The 27,179-nt window shown below is 35.3% G+C and overlaps 1 protein-coding gene across 23 annotated transcripts in view; it reads left to right on the forward strand.

The window, feature by feature from the left end:
- Positions 1-27,179, forward strand: part of LOC134854903 (uncharacterized) — an 86,425-nt gene that overhangs the window by 35,785 nt on the left and 23,461 nt on the right. For 5 of the 23 annotated variants that reach the window (XM_063871273.1, XM_063871276.1, XM_063871278.1 and 2 more), the window contains exons 20-29: positions 553-687; positions 3,290-3,430; positions 6,332-6,466; positions 12,805-12,945; positions 14,903-15,040; positions 17,750-17,893; positions 20,623-20,763; positions 22,588-22,725; positions 23,684-23,830; positions 24,848-24,994. In XM_063871273.1, the coding sequence (XP_063727343.1) occupies positions 553-687; positions 3,290-3,430; positions 6,332-6,466; positions 12,805-12,945; positions 14,903-15,040; positions 17,750-17,893; positions 20,623-20,763; positions 22,588-22,725; positions 23,684-23,830; positions 24,848-24,994 (1,407 nt within the window). Of the gene's footprint in view, positions 1-552; positions 688-3,289; positions 3,431-6,331; positions 6,467-12,804; positions 12,946-14,902; positions 15,041-17,749; positions 17,894-20,622; positions 20,764-22,587; positions 22,726-23,683; positions 23,831-24,847; positions 24,995-25,705; positions 25,841-26,721; positions 26,872-27,179 lie in introns of all 23 variants that reach the window. The other 18 variants (XM_063871284.1, XM_063871288.1, XM_063871289.1 and 15 more) reach the window with 14 other exon arrangements.

Here is a 27,179-nt window from a genome sequence, read left to right on the forward strand (position 1 = left end):
TGTCACCGTAATTTTTTTTCAATGCTAATTTAATACTGGCAATTGTCTCTCTTCGGGTATTTTCTTCAAAATTGGATTCGAGGCAAGTCGTGGCATGGAAATTTGAATAAATCTATTTATTCAAGGGTATTGATCGAAATGTTAATTAAGCGATTGATTAATCACTTATTCAGCTTTTGTTGTTTTTTCAAGGAGCTTAAAACGCTAAGGATTATCAAGCGTTATCAAATTGCAGTTTTCGAATGTTTTTAATTGGCTAGCTTCCCATGCTAGGGAGGGATATATCGCAAGTGGTGCGAAGCTTTGCTTCGCCTCTGTGTCAAAAAAATGTTTAGCGGTTGATTCACCTTTTAAAATGCGTATAAATACTATAACTTTCGAAGGAATTGACATTGAATTTTTTTATTCTTACAAAAAGTATTTTTAGAAGGATCCTTGACTAATTCTTGTTAAGGTTGAGATTCTCTGCTGAAAACAGTCTTTTGATTTTTTCCTCGAACTGATTTGGAAGATAGATTCTGTATTAGAAAGAGTAAATGATTTTGTGATCAGATTGAGCGTGTGAAACGGAGTGAGAAAAGTGAGAAGTGTTGGGGACTGGAAAAGGAACTCGAAACCGCAGAGAAAAACGGAAATGACATCATAGTTGAAGTGCTGAAGGAGAAAATACAGGCTGACTGTGTCGAGGTAAAATGACGACAAATAATCATGATTAGCATCCTAAAATGATTGCAGTCGCATGCGGATGGGGATTTCCCTAATTGTAGACCGTTTTTCTAAGTATCCCTGTGGTACGAGTTCTTCTTCGGCCGACCGTCTCTTAAAGTTTTTCCAAAATTGCCTTCAGCGCAAGTATGCCAAAATTGCTCCGAAAAGAAAGTGCTCCGAAAAATTAACCCTCATGTGTCAACATTTTTCCCTTGTCAATTGGTAAATAATTCTTGGTTTTTTCGACTTTTTGCTTCTTCATAAAGATGATAATTGCTGGCACATCCAATTTTATGCACTTCAGAATTTATAACAGTAAAAATTTTGTCTTTTTTCTCATATTTTAGTCTTTCTTATAGCCTTAAATAAAAGAGAGTATTGACCATTTGATGGATTTATAATTCCTTAAAAGTCATTTGAAGAAAAAATTATTTTTTAAAGGATCCTTAAGATAATTGTACCACACAAGCAAATCAGTCACTTAAACCTTAAAAACGAGTTTAATGCTTTCCATGCTCAGTCGGTTTTTTCGTTGTCCGACTAAAATGTTGCTTATGAGAACGTGAGCTCAGTATTAGCTGTTGAAGGCAGTGAAGTTAAAACTGTATAGGTGATATTTCAGTTTTCATCAACCTGTAACTCGAAATGTTGCTATTTATCTTCAAAAGGTTTTGGAGAATCAGAGGATTCCAGTGGTTGATTGACAGTTTCTAGAGAGATTGAATCGATTATATAGTCGGATTGAGCATTTATATAGTGATTGAGTTGAAAACCATAAAAATCAGCTGATGATGGTCTCAACACCTTCTGAGCTATGATTTTCAATTTCTGGTAGATAGTTTTTAATTTTTTTTTGTGACAGTGGTTCAAATCCGGGCCTGGTCTTCTCTCTTTTGTTTAACGGAAAAGAATCCGCTTGTAGATTTTCCGTAAAGGGAATGAGTGTTCAAAGGTATTAAGTTTTTACGGATCCTTAAATGGTCGTCACTGATATAGACTTCTGATTTTGTGTACCATCTTGAAAGTATTGATGTCATGAGCTCGACATTAAAAGTGTATTTCACCTGTGATTAGTGCCTCTAACTGCGAGTTTTCTATGAAAGCGTAGCGTTGACAGCGGAGGATGTTTAATATTCAGTGACGCAGACAAATTTTAAGCATGTCTGCATTTTAAACATCCGTTCTATGAGCCTGTCCTGCTGGTAGTCATCTCCAAATCTGTACTTTCGTCATCTAATAGACCAATTTTGAGCGTTTCTGCTATTTAAATTCCTGTTCTATCTGAAGTTTGCTGTTTAAGTTGGTTGAAATTTAACTCACTTGATTTGTTTAAGTTGCTTGTCTCGTTTTTTTAGAGTCGATAAATGTAGTTCAGACTCTTACGAAGGTCGCTATGATTTTTAGGAAAAGTCTTAAAATTTGTTTAGGCTCAAAATTATTTTTTCGAGGCTTGACTTTTGATTTCCTTTTAAGTTCAGTTCGTTGTTAAAAGAAGGCAAACTACTCTATCGAACAGCAAAAGTGTGAAGCTTACGAAAAACGTACTCGACTTTTAGTTTAGATGATGGGATTTTTATTTCAGATTTCACAGCGGATTTTTAGCAGAAAAAATTTACCTATTGATCCAGTGTCCTCAAATTGGGTGAGTTTTCTCGAAAAAGGACCAATCAGAAATTGTTCTAGAAATTCAGAGCGTTAGTGGCATCTATGTGTTTCTTTGAAGTTCGAAAGTCAGTTCTTTTTCTGTTCAATTGTGTTCATTGGCTCGTTTCCAATTATCTGTTGACAATGTTGCCCTTTTTTTGCTTTATAGGTTGAAGCTTACATTATATTGGTTTTGTGCCCTGTCATTTTCCGTAGTATAAGTGTGTGTGTATTGAGGAAGGGGTCTTGAATTTTTTCGAGTTTCAAACTTTGCTTGAAAATTTTTCTCGATGCTGATTTAACTTTCAATTGTGGTGGTTGAATTGTTTTTCTCAAAAGGAACATAAATACGTGACAAACTGCGACAAGCATGTGAAAGTTACGGTAGGTATTGGTTTTTTTTCGACAGTGTTTTTTATTTCATTATATGCCCACTAATTTGTCATGTTGTTTAATTGTATCGCAAGTGATGCGAAGCTCTGCTTCGACTCTTTGTTGAAAGTTGAAATAAGAATTAGATATAAGTAGCTTAAAATATACTCTAAGAAAAACTAATTATAAAAACGTCTTTTGAGTTCTGTGGGCGGATGGAGGGCATTTTTCCGTTATACTCACCCATCTGGTTTTGCTGTCATAGATGCTTTGAGACTTTACATACCGAATTGTTACTGCATCATTTGAAGCAGATTTAACATAAGTCTTAAAGCATACAATTTCTTAGCATTGACGCACTGCACGACCGGTGAAAAACACTGGTCTGAATAGGAAAGATTGACAAACGAGTCGGTTAAAATTCAAATTCGGGGGTATAACGGAACAAAATCCAGTTTCTGGAGATGTAAAATCATTTCTTGGACGTATAATAGTTCGGTATAATAGTGTCGCATCTTGAGAGGCTAGAGCTTCTCTTGTTAAAATGGATGAGAAAACGTTACAGGAGATTGAGCGAGTCAAACGTGAGGAAAAGAACGACAAGTGTATACAAATGGAGAAAGAACTAGAGGACGCCAAGGCTATCGGAAGCGCAGAATTCGTACTTGAAATGATAAGAGACAAAATACAGACAGACTGTGCCGAGGTAGGTTAAGGTCATACTAATTGATGATAGGACACGGCCATTTTATTTATTTCTAGGCGAAGTTCATGATGTTTAGTACTGTGTAAGATCACGTTGATTGATCAATCCAGAAATGGATATTAGATTTCAAAAAGGAACCCAATTGGTTATAATTTTGTTTATTACTAAATCTCTTCCGATTACATTCCTGCTAGTGTCGATAAACGTATTTCAGGCTCATGTAGTTTTTTTGCGGCTTGAATTTTGATTTCTTTAAGTTCAGTTCATTTCCTTTGTTACAAGGAAGGCAATTTCCACTATCGAAAAGCAAAAGTGTAAAGTTCACGAAAAACGTGATTGACTTCTAGTTTCGAAAATGGAATTTAGTTTTCAGATTTCCCAGCAGAACAGATTTACCTATTGATCCAGTTTTCTCAAATTGGGTTAAATTAATCAAAAAAGTGACAAACATAAATTGCTCTAGAAATTTAAAGAGTTTTAAAGGCATCTATTTTTTCGTTGAAACTCGAAAGTTAAGATAATTCAAAAATTTAAGTCAGTATTTTTTTCTGTTTATTTGTTTTCATCGACTTTTTTTCCACCTGTCTGTTTTGTAAAGTTCACGAAAAACGTGATTGATTTCTAGTTTCGAAAATGGAATTTAGTTTTCAGATTTCCCAGCAGAACAGATTTACCTATTGATCCAGTTTTCTCAAATTGGGTTAAATTAATCAAAAAAGTGACAAATATAAATTGCTCTAGAAATTTAAAGAGTTTTAAAGGCATCTATTTTTTCGTTGAAACTCGAAAGTTAAGATAATTCAAAAAATTAAGTCAGTATTTTTTTCTGTTTATTTGTTTTCATCGACTTTTTTCCACCTGTCTGTTTTCTATGATTGTAACAAGCAAATATTGCTTTCCACTAAAAAAATGGAACGAAAAAACTATGACTTTTAGGTTCGAAAGTAGATTTTAATTTTTGGATTTCCAAGAGTAGTAAAAAATTTCGTATTGATCGAGTTTTCTGATTTGATCTAAGAATTTATCAAAAAGTTCAATCTTGTTCTTGAAGTCTTTAATATTTTTTCGTAGTTTTTAGAAAAGGGCTATTAAATTGGATGAAAAATTGTCAATAATAAGATGCCATTTTATTAGAGTTGATGAACGTAGTGAACACTGTTGTATAGGTCGTGGCAATTTTTTTTTTCAAGAAAAGTTATTAACTTTTTTCAAGCTCTAATCTGTCTGATTTTCGCGGTTTGCCTTTTGATTTTTAATTAAGTTCAGTTCATATCCTTTGGTTGAAGGCAAACTCCTCTATCGAACAGCACAAGTGCAAAGGTCACAAAAAACGTGATCGTTTTCCCATTTTGAAGTTAAATTTTAATATCCAGATTTCTCAGTGGAATGAAATCTTTGTCTTTTGATACACGTTTCTCAAATTGGGTTGTTATCAAAAAAATATATCAATTATAACGTCGAAATTTTTTCAAACAGTTTTTTCTGTTAACTGTGCAATGAAATATTGTTAAACATTTGATTTAGATTTCTATTGGCCAAATTCAGTGTCATCATGCGCAGTGTCATATTACGAATTTCACTTTTTGTTGACTCAAGTCGCAAATATTTGTGCTCATTTATTTGGCTCCTTTGCAGCAATAGCCTTATATCTGGTTTACTTTTGTTGCATTAGCATTATCTTTTTATCTGGTTAATTGGTGGCTAGTATTTGATGATTATGAAGTGACCAGGCGCAGACGTTAGGACGTGAGACTCCTAATCTAGATCGGGTTTCGTTTCCGGTACATATTAGGGTTTTAATTTTCTTTTCCTTTTTTGACCTTTTAGGGCTACTTTTTACCGTTTTCTAGCTTGTCTTTGAGGATGCAGATTCGCTTCTGTGTTTAATTTTTTGTAATCCAAATCCCGGCTGAAAGGTTTTCATATGATATCATACTTTACTCCCAATGAGCTTTCTTGAGGTAGTCAAGGTCAAGAAAAAAACACCCAGCACAAGAGTAAAATAATATTTATAAACATTTAGTTCGATTAGCTAGGTTTGACTGGAGTTTCTTTATACCTCCCGCAACGGATATCTGTTATAGTGTCTGAGTTTGAGTCCAAACAATTGTTTTTTTTTTGTTGTGCAAGTTTGGAGTGGTATACTAAAAACTGTTTTGTGAATGCGAGTGTGATTTGCTATAAACTTTCAAAAGACGAGCCGTCAGAGCATAATTAGGGCTACATAGCAATAATTAGACAACCGCGTATTCATACTTGTCGTTGTCACTGAGTAGACAAATCTCATTTTAACCAATAAGAATTGAGACGAGAAAAAGTAACATGCGCAAGAATAACTAGTAATTAATCTTGCGTACGTTTTTTCATATCGATTCTTGTTGATTAATAGAGTGTCTTCTATTCGCTGACGAGTATGAATACCTGATTGACTTTTTATAGACCGCACTCCATGATTAGAGTTGCTACACCAGCAGAGCTTTTGTCATAGTCCAAGGTCACTATGCTTTACTCAGTGCATATTAACTCAGAGGTCGGAGTATTGATGTCGAATACCAGTGTTTCCCGGTTTTCTTAAGAATTGTTTTATTGATTTTTTAGGCAGCTTATTTCCCCATCATGTAGCAGCATTTTGTCGCTTGTGTATGTGAAGTGAAAGTTTACATCTGTGTCTGAAATTGAGGTTGTATTCTGGAATCAATAATTGGTTTATTGTCAAGGCAACTTCTGCTTCGTTTTGGTTTCTCGAGTTAAACCTCAAGAGCCCTATTGCTCATCAGTTTTTTAATGCAAGGTTTTTGTGTTTTTTAAAGGAGGTAAAAAAGCTTCGAAAAATGAAAGAACTATTTTTTTCAAACTGATCTTTAAATGCTGAAAAAATGTGTTTTTTTTTTGCATTTCAAGCTGCACCGGAGAATAATTCGTGCCGCTGAAAGTGCGGAATGCAGAGAGTTAAAAGTTAGATTCGAAGATGCAGTGAAAGATGGCGACGCATTCCTGGAAAAGACATTCAAGGAAAATTTTAATTCCAAGTGCAAGGTAATAATTCTAGCGATTAGCAAGTGATTTATAATCGTTAATATTTTATGAGTCAGTGTTTTGACAGTTAGAATTTTTTTACAAACTATTTTTGTCTCGGACAAAATTTTTCCTGCGCAATTTTGAAGTGTTATGATTTAAAACAGGATGAATTCTGATTTAAGAACAACCAAGACGCTGTGTGATATAACGCGTCCACATTTTCGATAAAATAGTAAAAAAAAATTGCATTTATATAGCGTAGATTTTGAAATATACGTAGTTACGTCTATTTTTGTAGCAACCGTAGAAGTTATCGATAAACCATCTAAAACCTTAAGCATTATGGATTCAATGAAATTAAAACATTTTGAAATTCCCCAAATCTTATATTCATAAATTTCTCAGAAAGCAATCAGAAATGTTAAATTATACAGATCAAGCGATGCAGGTTGGCACAATTGAGTGATAAAAAAATACTCCCCGTGGTTTGCCTTGCAATCAGGGGCGGATCTAGGATTTTTTCGAGGAGGGGGCGGATTTTCAAAAAATGTTTGAAAATTTTGTCGACCTTTTTTGCGAAATTTTGACCGACCGAATTGATTTTTCGAGCTCTCCCTAAGAACGTTTTAGTCCCTGTTTTGGCCAAACTTTCTGCGCCGCAGGCAAAATTTTGAAAAACAGTCCAAAAAAGGCGTTTTTAGGCACTTTTTGGAAAATTTTGACCAGAAAAATCGCGTTTTTTCGGCGCGCGCTCCCCCCTCAAAGTTAGTATATATTGGCGCCTTTAGAAAATTTTTATGGTCGGTCGGCCAAAAATGGATTTCTTAAAAAGTACCGAAGGGGGATCCTTTGGGTCGGCAGGGGGTCGAATCCCTGAGGGGGGGGGGGGCGTTCGCCCCCCCCCCCCCCTAAATCTGCCCCTGCTTGCAATATTATTATTGTCAGAGGCGGATCTAGGATTTTCTCGAGGGGGATTTTCAAAAAGTTTATCGACTTTTTTTTATTTCGATCTAATTGATTTTCCGAGTTCTTAAAATTTTTCTATAATAAAGTCCCTATTTTGACCAATATGTCTGCACCCTAGGCTAAACTTTGAAAAACAGCGTTTGCGTTTTCAGGCACTTTATGGAAAGTTTTGATTTAAAAATTGCGTTTTTTTTTTGGTGCGCGCTTCCCCCTCAAAATTAGTATATATTGGCGCCCAATGCGCCTCTTGAAAGATTTGAGGGCCTTTCAGCCAAAAATGGGTATCTACAAAGGGATACTACAAAGGATGGACCCTTCGGGTCGGCAGGGGGTCGAATCCCTGAGAAAGCTACGACTTGCCCCCCCCCCCCCCCAAAAAAAAAAACCTCTACTGCTCATTGTCATCATGAAAATATCTTTTCTAGTAGCTCTGCTCATTAACAATTTCCAAATTTGCTGCTCAACCAGGTTCAATTTCCGCAAAAACTACGGCATTTAACTGGGCTTTTTTTTATTGCTTTTTTGACATTTTCAGATCAATCGAAGGGAATAAAAGCCTAAAGAGCTGAGAATCTTCGTGTATACAATCGGTATACAACTTCGTGTATATAACTTCGAAACAATCTGTAAATTATAAGTACAGCAATTTTGCAAGAAGAATGGGAAAATAGTAATATCTGCAGAACGCGTGACAATTGCTTCCAATGAGATTAGTTGGAAAAATGTATTTTTTTAGTTGAAAGTTCGACATTGGCTTTCAATGTGGGGAGTTATTTTTTGCACAACACGAATAAAAGAGCTCGTAGAACTGATAATTTTCATCCAATAGTTTATCCAGCGGTAGCACAGAATTAGAGCAGGGGCACACTGCTATAATTTTGCCAGAACTAGTCTTGGTTTGAAATTTAATTTTTTTTGTACTGAATTGTAGTTCAGAGTATTTCGAATATTGAACTTCGTTGTTGATTCAAGTATAGCTAAAGGAATTTTAAGCAAGTTGCAGCTTTCTGAAACACTCGAACTTTCATCAACTTGTACCGTAATACAAAAACCTGATGAAAGTTGGAAGTGTTTCAGAAAGCTGCAACTTGCTTAAAATTCCTTTAGCTAGAACTATAAGAGTTGTTCAGAATATAATTAGAACTGTTGCGTTTCCGATCATAGAATCTCACCTGGGTCGGGAGGTACTTTTGCAGCTGCGTGATTGACTTGCAGTGTGGCTGACAGGATTTCTTAAGGCATTTCCGGCTTGGTCTTTTTTTGGGTCTGTATGCACTCGCTCGCAAAGTTGGGTCTGTTTATCTGTTCAGCAGGTTTTTTAAAAGTCGATGAACGTTTTGAAGACTGATTTAGGTCATGATGATTTTTTTCAAGAAAGTCATAAAATTTCACGATCTTATTTGATTTTTCGCGGTTTGATTTTTGATTTACTTTTAACTTGAGTTCATTTCCTTTCTTAACCTCAACTATCGAGCAAAATTTAAAGATCACAAAAAACCTGATCGATTTCTAGTTTCGAAAATTGAACTCAGTTTGGTTTCTGTCTTATATGAAACTAACACAATACTTGAATCAACAACTCAAGTTACTTTTAGATGCAGTCAATAGTAACAAACTGACTAACTTTAAGTTTTTACAGAATCCCAGAGAAGAACTCAGGATAAAGCTATCAGATTATCGTTTCAACTTCATACATATTGACTGAAAATTGATATGGTTTTAACAGAATTATTAGACAATTTTCTGCCAAAAAAGAAATCAAGAATAAAATTTGAAAAAGTATGGGTAGATAACACCATTAAAAACCTAATATAAAAGAAACCTAGAATTTAGCAACTATCTTGCAAAGTGAAAACTTCCATAAACCGTGAAAGATATAATGAGCAAGCAAAAAAGTTGAGCATCTGATACGGGTCAAGAGAAGATCACACTATGAATTTGAGAGAGAGGCTAAAACCAATTGCAGGGAATTTTTCAATCAAGTCAATGTTTTAGTCGGTAAAAGTAAACCAAAAGTTAAATACGAAGTTATCGATGAATTAGAAGTCGAAAGCTTCAATATTTGTTTTTTTATTCATAGGAGAAAAGTTAGCAGCGTAGCCTAGAAGTGAGGACAAATTTTTTAACAATATTTTTAAGGCCGGTTGAAAAGGCTAAAATTTTTGAGATCAAATTGTAAAATCAAAATATAGTAAAGTTGTTTCAATTTGAATTATGATTTCTTAAAATCAATAATTAACCAAATTGCCCCTGTGCGGGAAGAGTTTTGAAAAAGTCTATTTCCTAGCGTTTCTGAAATCTGGAAACATAAAGACTATTAATAAGGAAAGAACTAAACAAAAATGAGAAAATTGCAGACCGATTTCTTTACTTCCCGCTTTGGTAAAGTAGTTGAAAAACTAATATACAATAGAATAAACCAGTTCTTTTGAGAATCACAACATTCTACAGATTACATAATTTGGCTTCAGACAAAATCAAATTTCAATTGATGCCGTACTGTCCCTTATCGAAACGGTTTAACTTGAGTGGGATAATCAAAAGAAATCAACACAATGTACTTTTCTTGATTTGTAAAAAAGCTTTCGAAATGGTCGACCATATATAGTTTCTTGACAAATGTTACTCTCATGGACTGCGTGGTCCCAATTTTGAACTTCGGATATCATATCTTAAAAACGTGTCACACTCTTTGCGTATCTTAGTAATAATCAATAAAAAATCATCAACAAAAATATCTAAAGGTGTGCCGCATGGCTCAGTTTTAGTCCTTTCCTTTTCATTGTCTTCATAAATGATTTATCATCAGGTCAACAGAACAGGTTTTTTATGCTGATATCACTGCAATCTAAGTACAAGTGACTCATTAACTCAGGAGCATCAAACAGCACTAAAAGAAACTGAAATTTGGCTGAACGAAAACATTCTAAACCTGAATACCAATCACTAAAATAAAAACAGAAAAGGGTTTTTGAAGCGGGAAAGAATCTAAGTGATATTGAAAACACGAAATGCTTAAGGTACTTAGAAATAACCAAAGTCAATGTTTTGTTTTGTTACTCACGTTTCGGTTCTCTTTAGCGTAAATTTAATATTTTTCTGTAAGCGTAAATTCGACTCAATAAGATTCGGCACAACTTTCAGAACCAAGAACTCACTGCATAAAAGAATAAAACTGCACTGTTACACTGTTTTAACTATGGAGTACTCTGGGATGAGTTTTTCCAGTAAATGTCCGAATCAGCCTAGAAGTGAAAAAATCATTTTTCTTAGATAACTTCTTTTTAAACAATGAAGATCTATTGAACATAATATACAGCGAGGAAATTTAATGCAACATCTCAACAGGTTATATTTCATACTTCCTTTTGTTTTTCTTTTCTTAATAAAGCTCGTACCTTTTTGAGTTTTGGTAGGTTCCGATGAAAATCGGAGCTGGGAAATTGAGAAAACATGCGATATTATAACAATCATTTCTGGTATACTAGTCTGTAAACAGTTTATTGTGATTTATTATTAATTATTAAGAGTAATGAACGTAGTGACGACTCCTATATAGGTCTTGCTTATTTTTTTTCAGGAAAAAGTCTAACAATATTGATGCACTTAGGTATAATGCACTTTTGAGTTCAATTGAAATTCATCTGCTGAAAGTGACGTAAATACTAATTGGAAGGGGCGCGAAAAAACGTGAACGATTTCTAATGGCGAAAGTGGAATTTATTTTTAAGATTTCCCAGCGAAATAAAAACTTTACCGATTGATCCAGTTTTCTCAAGTTGGGTTCATGTTATCATCTCATATCTTTCATGAATGTTTTCTCTTGCTTTCCTTTGAATGGTCGGCCTTTTTGTTGCTCCAATTGAAGCGGTAGCCCCTGTATGCAGATTAAAAGCGGTAGCCCCTGCCTGTTGCACGGAATTAAAATCCTCTTTCTCAACAATCTTCTACTATTTAGGCTTGTTGTATGTTACTAAAGCTGCTCTTTCATAGCTTGGATTGTATCTTTGCCCATAAACCTTCGCCACGTTTTTTCAGTTTCATTTCGTGTTGTTTTTTTGTCAACTGAGGAGCCTAACATGTGGATATTTCCTGAGATCTCTAGGTGAGATTTAGATTTTTTGTTGCCTGTTGACCATCTGTTGTATTTTGGCGTAATTCGTGATTCAGTGCAGATTAGTCTGCGTAAAAAAGTTCTGTTTCGGTTCAGTTTTCCAAGTTAATGCATCGAAATGAATTTTTTCTAAGATAGTCAAGTCAGTGATAGTGATAGAGGGTAGTGTCTGAAAACAATCGAATAGGCGGAATTTATTTATTTACATTTCGGTCAAATGAGTGAATCTTATTGAAGGTTGTTCGTAATAACTAAAATTGTTCCGACTTTTGAAGTGCGGAATTTTTATGCTTGTCGGTCTTTTTTATTCAGTCAATTTACTCCTTAACTAAGCTTTTTGACGAAGGTTTTTTATCTGATTTATATTGTTTTCTGGAGCTCAAATTCAAAAAGATTTTTCACTTGTGATCGTTTTTCGTAAATATACAGGGGTTTTAAAATTGCTAATTGGGCCAATTTGGGATACTTAACGCGCAATTTTTGCGTTCTTGTAACATGTGTAACCGGCAGATTAATGCATTCCAAACTGAATACAAGTCATTGGTATTATTATTAGGATACGAGACGCTAAATACAACCCTGTGTTATTTCTCTACACTGACGGAAAAAATGCAAAAAAAAGTTTTAAATTGGCCGTATAACGCAGTAAGAACATTCAGGGCTTCGTCCTGATGTACGAGCAGTCTTGTTTGAATTATAATTCTTGTTGCCGGAGAAAGAGCTGAATTAATAAACGATCAACAAGACTGCTCCGCGTATATGAAGCCCTGATTGTTTCGACCACTTTTTAAGACCAATTTAACAGTTTATTTTTGGTTGAAAAATTGATAAAATAATTGAAAATATATTAAAAACTGAAAGAGTTTTTATTTCTTCAATTTATCCCCGGCTCGCTAATGTAAACTAGAAAGGGACGTATTTAGCGTCTTTATTCTAATAATAGGAGTAAATGCCTTGACTCAATTAAATTTAGAACGCATTAACCCGCTGCTTACGCGTGCTGTAAAAATGGAGTATATCGCGCGGTAATTATCTCAAACTGGCTAAACAAGCAATTTTCAAACCCCCACATCTTCATGAAAAATGATCACAGGTAAAATAAATTTTCAAATTTAGGCTCATTCCTTCAAAAATGCTTTGTTAAAAAGTCGAAAATTGAGTGAATAAAAAACCACCCAAGCAAAGATATTCGACACTTTCTTCGAAAATTGGCACAGCAAGTATATTTCTTGACCTCTGAAAGTCCTCATAGAAAAATGATAGAGAACTTTTGCAGGAGGTTAAGCGTACTGAACGTGACGCTAAGAGCGACGAATGTGAACAACTAGAAAAAGAACTGGAAGACGCTAAAGCCAGAAACAAGCCTGAGTTTATGCTGCAGATGATAGAGGATAAAATACAGACTGACTGTGTGGAGGTTGGTAGTCATAGGTTGTGAATGTTTCTTTATCCACCCTTGCGAAGCTAGTGTATTAGTACGAACCTTTTTTTCCAAACTGAGTCGCAATTATTGGTGCGGCAATTTTATGGCGCGGCACCCCAATAATGGTGGGGCATCTTTCAGCTTTTTGATAGCATGTGCTGGGAAATTCGAATGATAATAAGATAACACAGTTGATGCATTTTTAATTCATCAAATAAACCGAAAAAAAAACAACATAATAATAATGAAAACTCAATTTCAGACATTTTCTAACTCAATATATCTCCCAATTTTTTTAATGCATAATTTATACATAATGTGGCTTTATGTTTTGCGATTTGTTACATGCAAAGTTTGTGTGGATGCCTTCAATTTGTTATATTCCGAATTATTAATGCAAAATTAAGTATTTGTATTTGGTGCTGAATCGCATTGGCAATTTGTTAGCATATGTAGCTGCTTTATTTGTGACTTGTGCTTGTCGGTTGTTAAGCTTGAGTGGCTGAAAGGATAGTGCGTGAGACTCTAAATCTCTTGATTGCAGTAGGTCGCAGATTCGAATCCGAGTAACCGAGTTTTGGTTAATTCGAGGCTTATTCCGAAAGTTTATCCGTATCATGTTTGCTGAATTTTTTGTCTACCAAAAGAGGGGCGTTGAGAACTTCTTTCAGAAAGCACGTATGCTCTTCAAAGTTGCGTTTGTGTTTGGATCCAGTTACCACATTTCATGAACTATAATGGCTTTTTGGCGTGTTTTTTTTTGGAATCAGCTTGGTGCAAAATAGGTATAGTAGAATACTTCTTGATCACGTCGGTTTGTGACTTGCTCAATTTGGCAACAAGTGTTAAGGAGTATTATCCCAAGAGATAATTTCAAACGCCTGATTGAATTTCACGAACCGAACACAAGGCAGTAGAATCGATGTAGATAGCAAAATAGAAAGGTTTAATATGGAACAAAGAAAGCCTAAAAAACTCTCCAGCTGAGTCTCATAGATCGACATCTCGGTTTTAATCATACTAGTATGTCTAATTACCAGCGTCGACGGAAGTTTTTAGTAAGACAGCTAACGTCTTTTAGTGTTTCTAGATTTCATCGGTTAACGTGTTTTTCGAAGAGAAACGATGTCACATATTAGAGGGTCTTATGTTTTTGTTTGTTTTTCTGCTAAAACTCAAACGTTCTTCTCTCGTTGGCTTTAATTGGCAAAACATCTTGTCTTTCTGCAATATATGGCGTATACCATATTGCAAATTTAAGTATACCATATTGCGAATTGCAAATTTCGGCGCAGAAAGTTTGTCAGGGGTTTAAACCAGAAATAAGTATTGCTGCTTCGTTTAAGTAGCTAGTGAATTCGAGGTGGTGCTGATTGTAGCTTTCAAATTGTTGGTTGTCTTTTTTGTTCATTTGAGCAGCAACAATTTTCGTTTCTTTTTAAATGTGGACTACAAGTTGCGGTTAAATAATCGATAAAGCATTTTTTATGTTTTGCAAATCAGGGCAGAATTTCAATTGCTGGTGCAGCGTAATTTTTTAAAAATATTTACAGTAAGATGTTAAGTTTCATATAACAATTTAAAAAATTTTAAAGTATTTGTTATTCTTTTTGCTTCGTCATTGTTTTTTTTTGCTGTGTGTCATGGTGATTGCAACTTCGCTTCTGTATTTATATTAATGCTTTGGCTTCTTCTTACGCTTGCAGCTAACCCACTTGTACGCTAGAGTAATACTGTGTGGTCTAAATCTCTCACTGGTTTGATTGATTGCAATTAATTGGCATTTTTTTATTAATGTTTTCAAAGCATTTGAAAGGTTTCAGAATGTATAGCTTGATTCCGATTCCATTGGGCATAACTTGACTTGAATAATCGAATAAAGGTTGCTTTATGGAATATTGTTTCGAAGCTTAGATATTTTATTTTTTAAAAAGCTCTTAACTTTGGACAGGAGTATGAGCGACTTAAACGTACTGCGAAAAGCGAGGAGTGTTTGGCGCTGGAAAAGGAACTGGCAGATGCCGAGGCAACTGGAAAAACCTTCCTTGTTCAAATTCTGAAAGAGAACATAAAGACCACTTGTACCGAGGTAAACATAAAGCTATCTGCTCTCAACTAACGAAATATAACACAAGCGTATGGTATAGCCTTTTTTCAAGCGAAGTGAAGTGACGCTTTAGCGCAAAGAAAGTTTATGCGTAATATTTGAGCAGATTTCGGCACTTTTTTATAGCTGCCTGATATCTAAGAGAAAGTATGCGTGCATGTAGCTTAGATAGTCTTTGTGGCCAACTGGTTGAGTAAAGAACCTCTTTGAAGGTACGGTTTAGTTCCCGTTGTCTCCGCGGCATTCCCGCTTTTTAAGTTTACTTTTAAGGCATGTTTTTTGGTTTTTTAGAGCTTCTGTTCGCCTTTTGAGTGTAAAAAACGATGTTAATAAGTGGCACTTCTTACTCAGGCGGAGCCTTGTAGTAAATTACGAATTCCGCATTTTTCTAATGCAAATAAAAGCCTCATTTATTGGTGGCACTTTTGCAGCTGAAACATTATCTGGTTTAGTTTTGCTGTATAACATTAAATCACTGTATCTGGTTGTTTGGTGGTTAGTGTTTATAGGTAGTTAAGTGCCATTGGCGCAGATGCTAGGACGTGGTAATCCAGCAGATAGCAGATTTTTATTAGTTTCATCTTTTTCACTTCTTGACCCTTTTCCGTTTTGTTTTGCTTGTTTGAGACGAAGTTAAAGCTTCGCCTTTGTGTATAGGTCGTGATGAATTATCGGGAAAATTTCCCAAAAATTGCTCGTCATTTGTTTTGTTTACACATCGAGCGCAGTGTCATATTTAGAACTCCTCTTGTTTCCAAACTAACTCACCAATATAACTGCTCATTTTGGTAACTTTTTTGTTAGTATTGGTAGTTTAATAGCATGTTTTCTCAATTTTTAGTGACTAGCGTTTGGTTTCTGTAAGTTTCAGTGGCTCAGGTCTGTGTGGTAGTAGACTTCAGTAGTTGGGTGTCCGAAGACGGAGGTTCGAATCACGTAGAGGACATTGTTCCTACCATTTCGGGTACCAAGGTTTCTTTGTATTCGGGTGTGTTTTAGTTTTTTTTTCACGGAAAATCAGGTACCAAAAAAATCATCGGACTGGGTTGGGCATTATATCATATTAAAGCCCTTTCAGTCGTGATTGAAACCACATTCAAAAATTCCCGAAACTTTCTAGTGTCGAGAAAAACCGGTGTGAAATTTTTGATTTTTCGAAAATTCGAGCGAGTAAAGCAAGCGATCAGGCTTACAACAGCTGAAATGCCTAATTTATTACCTTAAAACTTAATTTCAAGCAGGTAAAATTAGTTTTTGGAGTTTTTTTAGCTTCATTTTGGGAAACAAAAAATTCAAAAACTTCGACTTTGCATCAAGACAGTTCAGTAAAGGTCATAGCTCAGGGGTTACCTCCCGTATCAATCTGTTGAGCAAGTTGAGATGCTTTTCCTCGATGAGTTTCAGCTCTTTCTTCAAGTCTGAGTGACATATTTGGTAGCTGTTGAAATATCTGCTGAGTGCGTATGGAATGTTGCACAATCATCAATGACTTTGGTCAATGAGTAATGACTTTTTACTTAGGTCAATCAGTTATGCGCCAAATTTTGGTCCCTTTATAAAGCTTTCAAGCAAAGTCTGCTAAAAGACCCAAACTTCACTTTGGTAATGAAAGTAACGGAATATTTGTGCTCAGGGTGGGTTTTTTCTTCAGACAAATTTCGACTTTTTACCTAGCCATTTTTGGCGGAATTTTTAAATATTACTCAAAAGCTGTTGTTGTCCTGAGCTTAAATTTGAAAAGATATTTCACCTGTAATCAATTTTCGTAAAGTTATACGGGTTTAAAGATTGGCATTTTTGGCCAATTTGGGACAATTGACGAGCGATATGTTTCGCGCGTAAGCGGAGATTTAAACCGTCTTAGAAATGGTTCCAAATTGGTTGAAGAAAGGATTTGTAACTAGGAGTGAAATCTATTACTTTGTACTTATGGCGTGGGTGGATGATTTTCGCAAAAATCTCAAACTAAAAACAATTCATTTTTTTTTTCATTTAATTTTTCATGTTATTACTCTTCACAATCAATGCGCCTTAAATCGTCCGAAACTGACTGATTTTATCTTTTGTTTCTTTCTAATTTATGAATAGGTAATTCTGAGTGGCTCGCAGAATTTTCGCGCATTCGGTCCTTCGTGCTTGATGGATTCACTCTACCAGGACATATGCGGTCCAAACATTTCCATTAGTTTGTGCCACTAGCACTCACGTATTTGTTTGCTTTGGAGTTAACTACTAGCGGCCTTATCAAGATACAATTTATGGGGCGAAAGCTGCCAAAAGTTTTTGTTTGGGGCAAAATGTGTGAATACCTTGCAAAATGTGAAAATGTGTAAGTCAAATCGGAAATTTTAGCAGAAAGAAATTTTTCTAGACAAGAGAAAATGGACGCGAAGGTTTTTTCTCATCATTTTTGTCTAATGTCTAATGAGAAAAAAAAACGTGGATTTCAATTTTTTTTTCGTTATGTAGTGTTAGTTTAAATCAGCACTGTTCGAGCGACAAAAAGATGGAATGTTGGAAAATGTTCATTAAATCAGTTTCATTTAAAGTTTCCAAAACTGACAGATTTGTTAGCCTATTTGTTCAAATTCTGAAGTCTGCTAAGCTAGCATAATTTTTTAGGCCTTTCGTTCTTATGGTATGAGAAATTCTACTTATAAAGAAGTCAGTAAGTCTGAGTGGTATGTTTAGGACTCTAGTGAGTCGGGTGGTTCAGGCGCTGCATGTGCTAAGCAGCAAGAAGATCTAGACAAGGCTATGAGACAAGGAGTAGAAGACTATCTTCTAGATGTTCTAAGACGGGCTCTACTTGACTGTAAAGCACACAATACTGAGGTTAGATCAAACAATAGAATGATATATATTGAAGTTTTATTACAGTTATAAAAACTAATCAAATAGCGAAGTTTGATGTTCCATTACGTCACGCAGTGTTGAGGACTCGAACGGATGTCTCAAGAATGCTAGTATGAGCTCTTTTAGTTTCAGTATCTCAATCGGTAGACCAAATTGTCTCGACCTAAATTGGTTAAAGAGATTGATATACCAGTTTGCTGTAATTGGTTGTTGTTACCATGAGCAGGCTGCAAATATTGCCGTGAGAATGAGGCTGAGACCGTTTTAGTCTATGATCCGAGACTCCTGTGTCTTGAAACGATGAAAGTGCTTTGAATTATTCAAATAGCTTTTGTTATTTTTTGTTGATGTTTTTTTACGTTACGTATCATTTTGGACCTGCCGACGTTTTGAATAGACGTACTGGAATTTCAGGAAGTTGAATCATCTGTTTTTCAAAGCAATCATCGGCCGGGAATCGAACCAGAAGTTCATTTAATGCGAGACTAGTTATGGAAAAACTTGATTTTAAACTGGAAGTGCTCGTTAGGGCTATATGGAATGAGTTACTGTTTTGCTGTGATAAGGTTCAATAGTGATGGACAGATGCGTTGGATAGATCTCTCGATTGAAGCGATGAGTGTTCATGTTGTTCAGTTTTCCACTCTTTTGGTCGGAGCTCTCATCTACTTCGATTGTGTTATTCAGATTTGGAAGTTATAAGTTTTCGTTAGCAATAGGACAGTTGAAATTTCAAACAGATGAAATGAGGTTAAAACAGAAGTACGAACAATAAATAGGCATTTCAAGTTAACATTCAAAATGAATTGAGATACAAATTTTTAAAGGCAGCCTCTGAACTTTTTCAAAGTCTTTTCGATAGTTTTTAATAGTTTTTTCAATGTTTAGAGCGTCAAATACTTGTTTTCTAGGTCTCGTAACCATGAGTCAAAAGGACAGTATCCATTTTTTGTGAAATTAAATGAGTTGTTTCTTAGACATGAAAGAACAAATGTTGTATAATCAGGGCTTGACTTTTTCTAATTAACTATTTTTCGTGTTACTATTGCGATCAGCTTAGTGTATTTACTTTATAGAGCTGCTTGCCTTTATGTAAATCTCTAGAAACAACTTGATCTTGCTTTCTTATAAAATATCAATTACATCCTTGGAGCTGCCCACTTAGTGTAGAATTAAAAGGGCCTGATTGAGGTTCCAAAGTCTGGGATATAATTTTTTGCTATCTGTATTTCGGTCTTCATTTTTCCGTCGTTTTTTTGGTCTCTTTTTTAGCCAGCTTGCATTCAATTGTTTTTTAAACGATAAAATTCAACCCTTTTAGTTCTTACACATCGTTATATTTAGGCTGCTAACAGAAGTATATGAAGCGATCGAATTTTAATTTTTTTTGCCGATTATTTTTCGGCTTTCTGGTTTTCGAGTGAAGCTGTCGGTTTAGATTCTGAAAGATGATTTTCGTTTATTAAAGTGCAATGGTGTATAAGGAAGCACTGTTAGGCTTTTCAGTAAAAAAATTTCTTGGTTTTCGATTTTTTTTCGGATCAAGGTAACTTTATATGTCGCTTTTTTTCGGATCAAGTTATTTTTATAACGATTTCTAGTTGCGAAAGTGGAATTTATTTTTAAGATTTCCCAGCGGAATAAAAACTTTACCGATTGATCCAGTTTTCTCAAGTTGGGTTCATGGTATCTAAAAAGCGCCAATCAGAAATTGTTCTAGAAATTCAAAAGGCTTAAAGGGCATCTATTTTTTATGTTTACTTGAGTTCATTACCTTTTTCCAATCTTCGATTGGATATGTTTTTGCCTTAAAATAAAATTCAATTTATTTTTTATGTAATATGTGATTTAGATATTCAGCCTAATCGAGTGCTGTCTGTTGGCAAATCTAGATTTTTTCTGAATTGTGGGAACGGTTCAGTTAAAAAGAAAAGACAAAATTGATGTGTTAAATTTCAACAGAATTTTTTCTAATTTTAAGTCATTTTCAATTTTCAGTGATGTGTTTTTCAATCCGAAACGAAAAGAATATTCATCAGTATCGTCAAGAATTGTGATTTTTCTTGGCTCAGGGTTTTTCTAAAATTTTATGACAAATCGTAGCATTAGTTGCATCTGCGAGTCATTCATCGTTCTTGCAAGTGAAATAGCTGCCATAAAAGAGAGAAATTTTCATGAGAACTTTTTTAAAAAAAAATCATTCAGTGTTTCCAATAGTTTTTTATGTTTATGCCAGTCTTAATGCTTCATGCCAGTCTTAATGCTATCAGGTTTGAAATAGTAGTTTAAGTGGAATCATCAGATATCCCAGCGAAATTTTATCTATTGATCCAGTGATTTCAAATTGGGTTATTTTTATCAAAAAAGGGCCAATCATAATTTGTTCTAGAAATTCAAAGAGCCTGAAGGGCATCTATTTTTTTTCAGAAGTTGAGATTATTTCAAAAAACAACTCCATTTTTTTCTATTTCCTTGTGTTAATTACTTTTCCAACTGTCAGTTGGCTGTTTTCATTTGATCTAAAGTTTTCAAAAGTTGAGAAATTTTTTTTTCATGAAGCTCAGGAATAGTTTTTTGTTCGTTAATAGCTTCCCAACTGTCTGTTGGCGAAGGTTTTGTTTTAAATGATTTCTTCCATGGTGCTTGAATTGTTTGATTGAGTGAGACAGGTTGAGAATGTAAGCTTCCTTAAGTGGAATATGTTGTAGGAGTCGAGTGGGGGTTCAGTTGCGACCGCATGTGCTAAGCAGCAGGATGCACTAGACAAGGTCATAAGTCAAGGAGGAGATGAGTCACTGATAGATGTTCTACAAAAGGCGCTTCTCGATTGTAAAGCAGAATATACTGAGGTTAGACACTGAGTAGATTGATAGATATGAGCATTATTGATTATTGTGATTCCTAATGGGGCTATGATATCATCTCGATAGTCTACTGGAAACCTTCTATTGTTAATGTTTCCTAGTTCAATAATGGCGAATGTTTTGAAATATTTATCCTCCTGGCTCATCCAAAGCTACTAAATTATCTGCGGTCGCAGGAGATCAAATCTGTTGATACTTGTTAGATGATGCTGTTGTCATGACGGCAATTGTTTCACTACTAGTTGGCGTTACAATTTGTTTCTGTTAATTGAGGTCGTTATTGACATGGTGATGCATGTTTAAGTCGTGATTTCGAGTGTGGGGTCTCTTTGGTTATGGTTAGTTTGTGCGTCATAAGTTGAAAATAGGCTACTTCAATTGATAAGGACTATGTATTTATTGTTGTCATGTTGTTCTAGTCTGAGTATTTGTTGAGTTGTAGACCTTTCCAACATCTGGTTTCGTTTTCATGGTAGCAATTATGCGCAAGTTCATGCTCTGGTGCTGCAAAGTATGTCAAACTTCGCGATATGGATTAAGTCTTTACCTTTTGTAGGTTTTTGAAAATCACTTGGCTTTGGCGAAAATCTTTTGATTTTTTCAAATTTTCCTGTTCAGATTCAAAAAAGGAAACATTTATCTTATTTTATTTAATTCAGCAAAAGGAAACTTTCTTAAATGTTTTTGTCCAATATCGCGAAGTATGTCAAACTTCGCGATATTGATTAAGTGTTTACCTTTTGTAGGTTTTTGAAAATCACTTGGCTTTGGGGAAAATCTTTTGATTTTTTCAAATTTTTCTGTTCAGCTTTAAAAAAGGAAACATTTATCTTATTTTATTTAATTCAGCAAAAGGAAACTTTCTTAAATGTTTTTGTCCAATATCGCGAAGTATGTCAAACTTCACGATATCGATTAAGTCTTCACTTTTTGTAGGTTTTTGAAAATCACTTGGTTTTGGCGAAAATCTTTTGATTTTTTCAAATTTTCCTGTTCAGCTTTAAAAAAGGAAACATTTATCTTATTTTATTTAATTTAGCAAAAGGAAACTTTCTTAAATGTTTTTGTCCAATATCGCGAAGTATGTCAAACTTCGCGATATCGATTAAGTCTTCACTTTTTGTAGGTTTTTGAAAATCACTTGGTTTTGGCGAAAATCTTTTGATTTTTTCAAATTTTCCTGTTCAGCTTTAAAAAAGGAAACATTTATCTTATTTTATTTAATTTAGCAAAAGGAAACTTTCGTAAATGTTTTGTCCAATATCGCGAAGTATGTCAAACTTCGCGATATCGATTAAGTCTTTACTTTTTGTAGGTTTTTGAAAATCACTTGGTTTTGGCGAAAATCTTTTCATTTTTTCAAATTTTCCTGTTCAGCTTTAAAAAAGGAAACATTTATCTTATTTTATTTAATTTAGCAAAAGGAAACTTTCTTAAATGTTTTTGTCCAATATCGCGAAGTATGTCAAACTTCGCGATATCGATTAAGTCTTTACCTTTTGTAGGTTTTTGAAAATAACTTGGTTTTGGCGAAAATCTTTTGATTTTTTCAAATTTTTCTGTTCAGCTTTAAAAAAAAGAAACATTTACCTTATTTTATTTAATTTAGCAAAAGGAAACTTTCTTAAATGTTTTTGTCCAGTTACGGGAGAGCAACGTTACAGCTTCTGACACAATGGCATAAATTCAGAGCTCATTTTTTGTGACAAAAATGCTGCCGTAGAAAAAAAAGAGCAGTTTCTTAGAAGAAGCCAACCTCACTCAATGTATGCATAAGAGAGAAAATGGAGATTGAATATGTTTGTATAGAACGATGCTTCTTCTTCCAGCTCCTCGGATTGTTTGAAACAGAGGGAAGATCTGGAGGATGGGAGGGAGCGAGGTTTCCCCTCTAATGTCATAGATCTCCTCCAAAAAGACTTGGACCAGTGTCTAGCTAAATCACAAGTGTGTTTGACACTCTTTTTTGATTTTCATCGCATGAGTTTTTTATAGTTATGCTTATCTTGTATGCTTAGTGTCATCATTACGATGATGTTATTCTTAGGTCGATACTGTTTTTTTATTGCTTTTATGCGGGAAATCATCTATGCTAATATTCTTAATTGCAATTGATACTGCGGGCATTTCAACGCTTCTCATAAGAATTCCTCAGCACTGGTGTTTTCTGGTTGTCTCAATTGCTTCAGTTGGTTTAATTGAATCGTTAAAAAAAATTTCTGATAGACCATTGGGTTCTCGCTTCCATTTCCTGCTGCCTTCATTACAAAGAATCATTGGTTGTTGTTGTCGTTGCCTGACACGAAGCTTCATTCTCTGTCAGCTCCAGGAGCAGCTGGTTGTTGGCTCACTTTCTTTCATTTCTTGCGACGTCACGCTTGCTTTTTTCTTGCGATGTCACGCTTGATACATGCCTTTAGTTTTCTGCGATGCTTAACTTAAGATCGGGCTGAAATGTAATCGGGAGATCACTTTGGATTCATTTGGACAGTATGATTGAGTTTGAGTTCAGAAAAGGAGAGAAAGAGAAAGCTTATCTTTGCTGCTCTTTAGTCTGCTTTCTTGCTCTATCTGTTCCTTAATAGGAAGCTAGGTCATTCATTGCAGTGAATAGAATTTGGTGATGAACAACCCTTTTGGTGATGAACAACCCACATACAACTGGTCAGAAATGAACTCAATTGTGATATGATCTTGAAATTTTAATTGCCCAAAACGATATTATTTCTCATTTTCTGAAAAAAGTTACTTAAGAATTTTACCTATTTTAAACAACTGAAAATTGAGTTTGGCATGAACAAGATGAATCATTTTAAAAAATTGTTACCTCAGAAGAAAACTAGTTGATAAAAAGTATGCTTTATTTAGCTATAATAGGAATAGCCACAAGTAAGTTTTGTGTTAGGTGGTCGTTGACCCGGTTGATGGCAGCGGGGATTCCAAAGACTGTTCCAGTAAGAGGAAATCCCTGGAAGAGGCGGTTGAGAAGAAGTACTCGGCGCATATGATAGACTTACTGCAACAAGATCTGAACAAATGCTTGTCTAATTCGGTTTGTCTCTCTTATACACTTCATCTCAATTAAGTGCATGACATTGAATCCAATCTGATGCGCTCAAACGAGATCTCAAGTGTCGAGGAATGATTTTGTGGCTCATATGTTGATCAAAGCGCTTTTTATTACAAGTTTTGACTGTTTTGCTGCAATGAGTTCGCTTGATCGATGGAGTAGGTTCGATTCCCGTAAGGAGGAATTTCTTGCTCTTCCATATTTCAGTTTGTTTATTTTTCTTGGCATTTTCTTGCTATTTGAAAGCTCCCATTTGCCATTTTTTTTGGTTTTGTTTGCGAATTGCAGCTTCGAATCTGTGTCAATAGTTTTTCCATTTTTATGATATCTTCGTTGTAAATACACACTCAGTATGATCTAGTTATTAAGTGTTGGTGAACGGAGTGAAGATATTTAGTGAGGTCGATTCATCAGAAATCTTATGGTGCAAGTTGTTTTGCAAAATAGTGACCCGAAATTTCATCATTAAATGCGCTATTTTTGGCTCGATTTGTTTGATCAAAAGTTGGACAAAAAACATCTGAGTCTTTTTTTAATCGAAGTTTGAGTCTTACTCATCCCAACAGAGTTTAGGCAGAGTAATAACTCTTTTTAAAATATTTTTTTTTGATTTCCTTAAGATTATAGACAGGTTTCAAACTTCCTTTTGACTGCGTTATCCGCTTTGTTTAAGAACGTTCTTTGCTTCCTGATTTTTAAGAACGAAATATGCGTGAAAGTAGTATGTGGTGATGTTATGGCTAAAAGTTTGAAGCAAGTGGTTCGGGACCAGGAGACGCATGTTCGAATCCCGTAGTAGCAGGTTGTAGCCGTTATAGGAGCTTCGTTTGTGTTCGCTCTGCGCTCAGTTTTTTGGGCTCTACGTCCTGTTGGCTGTTGTCCTTGTTTTTTGAGAAAAATTAGATTCTCGGAAGTGTGTTCTGCATGTCATTCCTATTGTTCTCGATGATATGGATGGCATAAGTTGACGGTGAGGGTAGCGCGCGTTTGTGTTGCCAGGTTGATGGAAATGATGGGGCTGCTTCTGGGTGTGAAGGAGAGCGAAATGCGTGGGAGGAGGCAATCAAAGAAGGCTACTCGTCCAATGTCATCCAGTCCCTCAAGAGCAGCTTGGACAAATGCATCAGTCAACAGCAAGAGTCTTCGGTGCGTGTTTATCCTGCGTCGAGATCAATTAATTTTATGTATTAGTATTCGTTTATCGTAATTTTAGTGATTTGGATTTTATAAATTGTTCCATCTGTCAGCAGTCGTTTCGGTCTCTATGTATGTGGCGCTTCGGTTTGATGAGGCTTTTATTTCAGTTTTTTGTTGTGGGTTCTGGTAATTTCCGGTAGAAATTCACTACTTTGTCTTGAAAATTGGATCTCTTCTTTGTATATGTGGCTTCGTAAGTTGAGTTTAAATCAGTTGAGTGTCTGAGGTTCCATTTTTGTGCCTGTTATCTTCTTCAGTTAATCATGTGGCGTCTTCTGAAGTTTGTTATCTTTAATCTGATATAGTTTGGTTAATAGATTGTCATCTTTAATTGTCAATATTTTTCCAACTCGTATCGCTAACTAGCCGTAATCCAACTTCTAACCCACACTGACTATCTGGTTTGTCGAATTGTTTGCGTTGTATTTTTTCTTCGTGAATCCTCGCCACCTCCAAAAACCCTTCCTTCCCCTCCATTCGTCAAATATGAGAACATCCATTAAAAAACTTTGTAATACTTTTGTCCATATTTTATTGTAATTGAAGTTTTCTAAATGGTTCTTAATCCAAAATCAGGTTTCTTCATCGAAAATAGCTGAAATATTTTAAATAAATAACAAGCCTAGTTCATGCAGCTATTTGATCCCCCCTGTTATTCAGGTGGTTGTACCCGAGGGGGGTGGTGGGGATGGCGGGGATTGCACTTCTGAAAGGGCAGCCTTGCAAGAAGGGTTAGAGAAGGGACTGAGTCCCAACGTCATCCGACTGCTACGAGCTGACCTAGAGGAATGCCAGGTAGGCTGATTGATTGAATGACAGTTTCACTCATTTAAATAAGTTGCAAAAAGTTCAGATTGACAGAATTAATCAAGAAACATTATCTGCCAATTTTGAGCAAATGTTTGGTCACAACTCGCTACTTAAACATTTTCAGATGACCTTGAAACAAAAAAAGTCTGAAAAAAAAGCTTTTGAATTTGGCCTTTGAATAAAGCTTTTGAATTGATTCATTTGATCTTCATTTAATTTTGTCTCACAACTGTTTGCAGCTTTCTATCGTTTTTTACCATAAACCAGACCATTCCAGACGAACAAGCTGTGAATTTGGCCGCAAACTCGCTTAGTTTGCCAAGATGAGGGCATAAGTTGTTCCTGGATAGTTTGTTTGTTATGTATGTATGTTTGTATGTATGTTGCTTGCTCCTGTCAGAGGGGCGGTTCCTCCATCGTGGATGTTTTCATGAGTAGAGGTTGATTGATATTGTTTCCGAGTTGATATCCTGATGCAGTTTTTGTCCTTATGCCGTCGGAAGTTTGTGGTCTGAATATTTGCACATATATCTGTGTTCTTTCGTCGCGCGTCTGATATTCGTTTTTTTGACAATTTGTGGAAGTTTCAATGATCGAAGTTGAAAATTAACAAAAACTATTCACGAGTTTGTAAGTTTTTTGGACGGTTTTGTCTTTGCGTAGGAAAAGACCAGAAGATATTTTTTTCCAGTTTTCACAATAACGAAAATGTGGCTTAGTGAACATAAATTATTGAGAAATATTGCTTCATAAAATTATGTATCGAGCCGTAATATTACGTTTAAAGACGTTTTGGAAGTTTTGCTATTGGAATAGGAAATTAGGGGGAGGGTGGAAAAGAGCCGAAAGATGTCATTTTTCTGTAGGGTGGGGGTGTAGATGGTGGGTCGGCTGCGTCGAACGAGTGTGAGAGTAAAGAATTGGCCTATCAGATTGCAATGCAAGACTCCTCCCTCTCGGAGGCCCAGAAACAACTAGCGAGGGGGGCCTACTTCCAATGTCTTGAAGCAAACCAGGTCAGTCGAACAAGATGCAGGCTTCATTTTCCTTCTTGTCATCATTACGATGATGTTTATTTCTAGGTCGATCTGTTTTTAATTGCTCTTGTGTGGATAAATCATATCTGCTAATATTCCTAATTGCAATTGATACTGTGAGAGATTTTCAACGCTTCTCATGAAAATTCCTCAGCTTTGCTGTTTTCTGGTTGTCTCAATTGCGTCAGTTGGTTAAATTGAATCGTTTACTATTTCTTCTGATAGACCCTTGGGTTCTCGCTTCCATTTCCTGCTGCCTGCAATACAAAGAATCAGTATCGCTTCCA

The sequence above is a fragment of the Symsagittifera roscoffensis genome, chromosome 9 (assembly GCF_963678635.1).
Source record: "Symsagittifera roscoffensis chromosome 9, txSymRosc1.1, whole genome shotgun sequence".
NCBI classification, from domain to species: Eukaryota; Metazoa; Xenacoelomorpha; order Acoela; family Convolutidae; genus Symsagittifera; species Symsagittifera roscoffensis.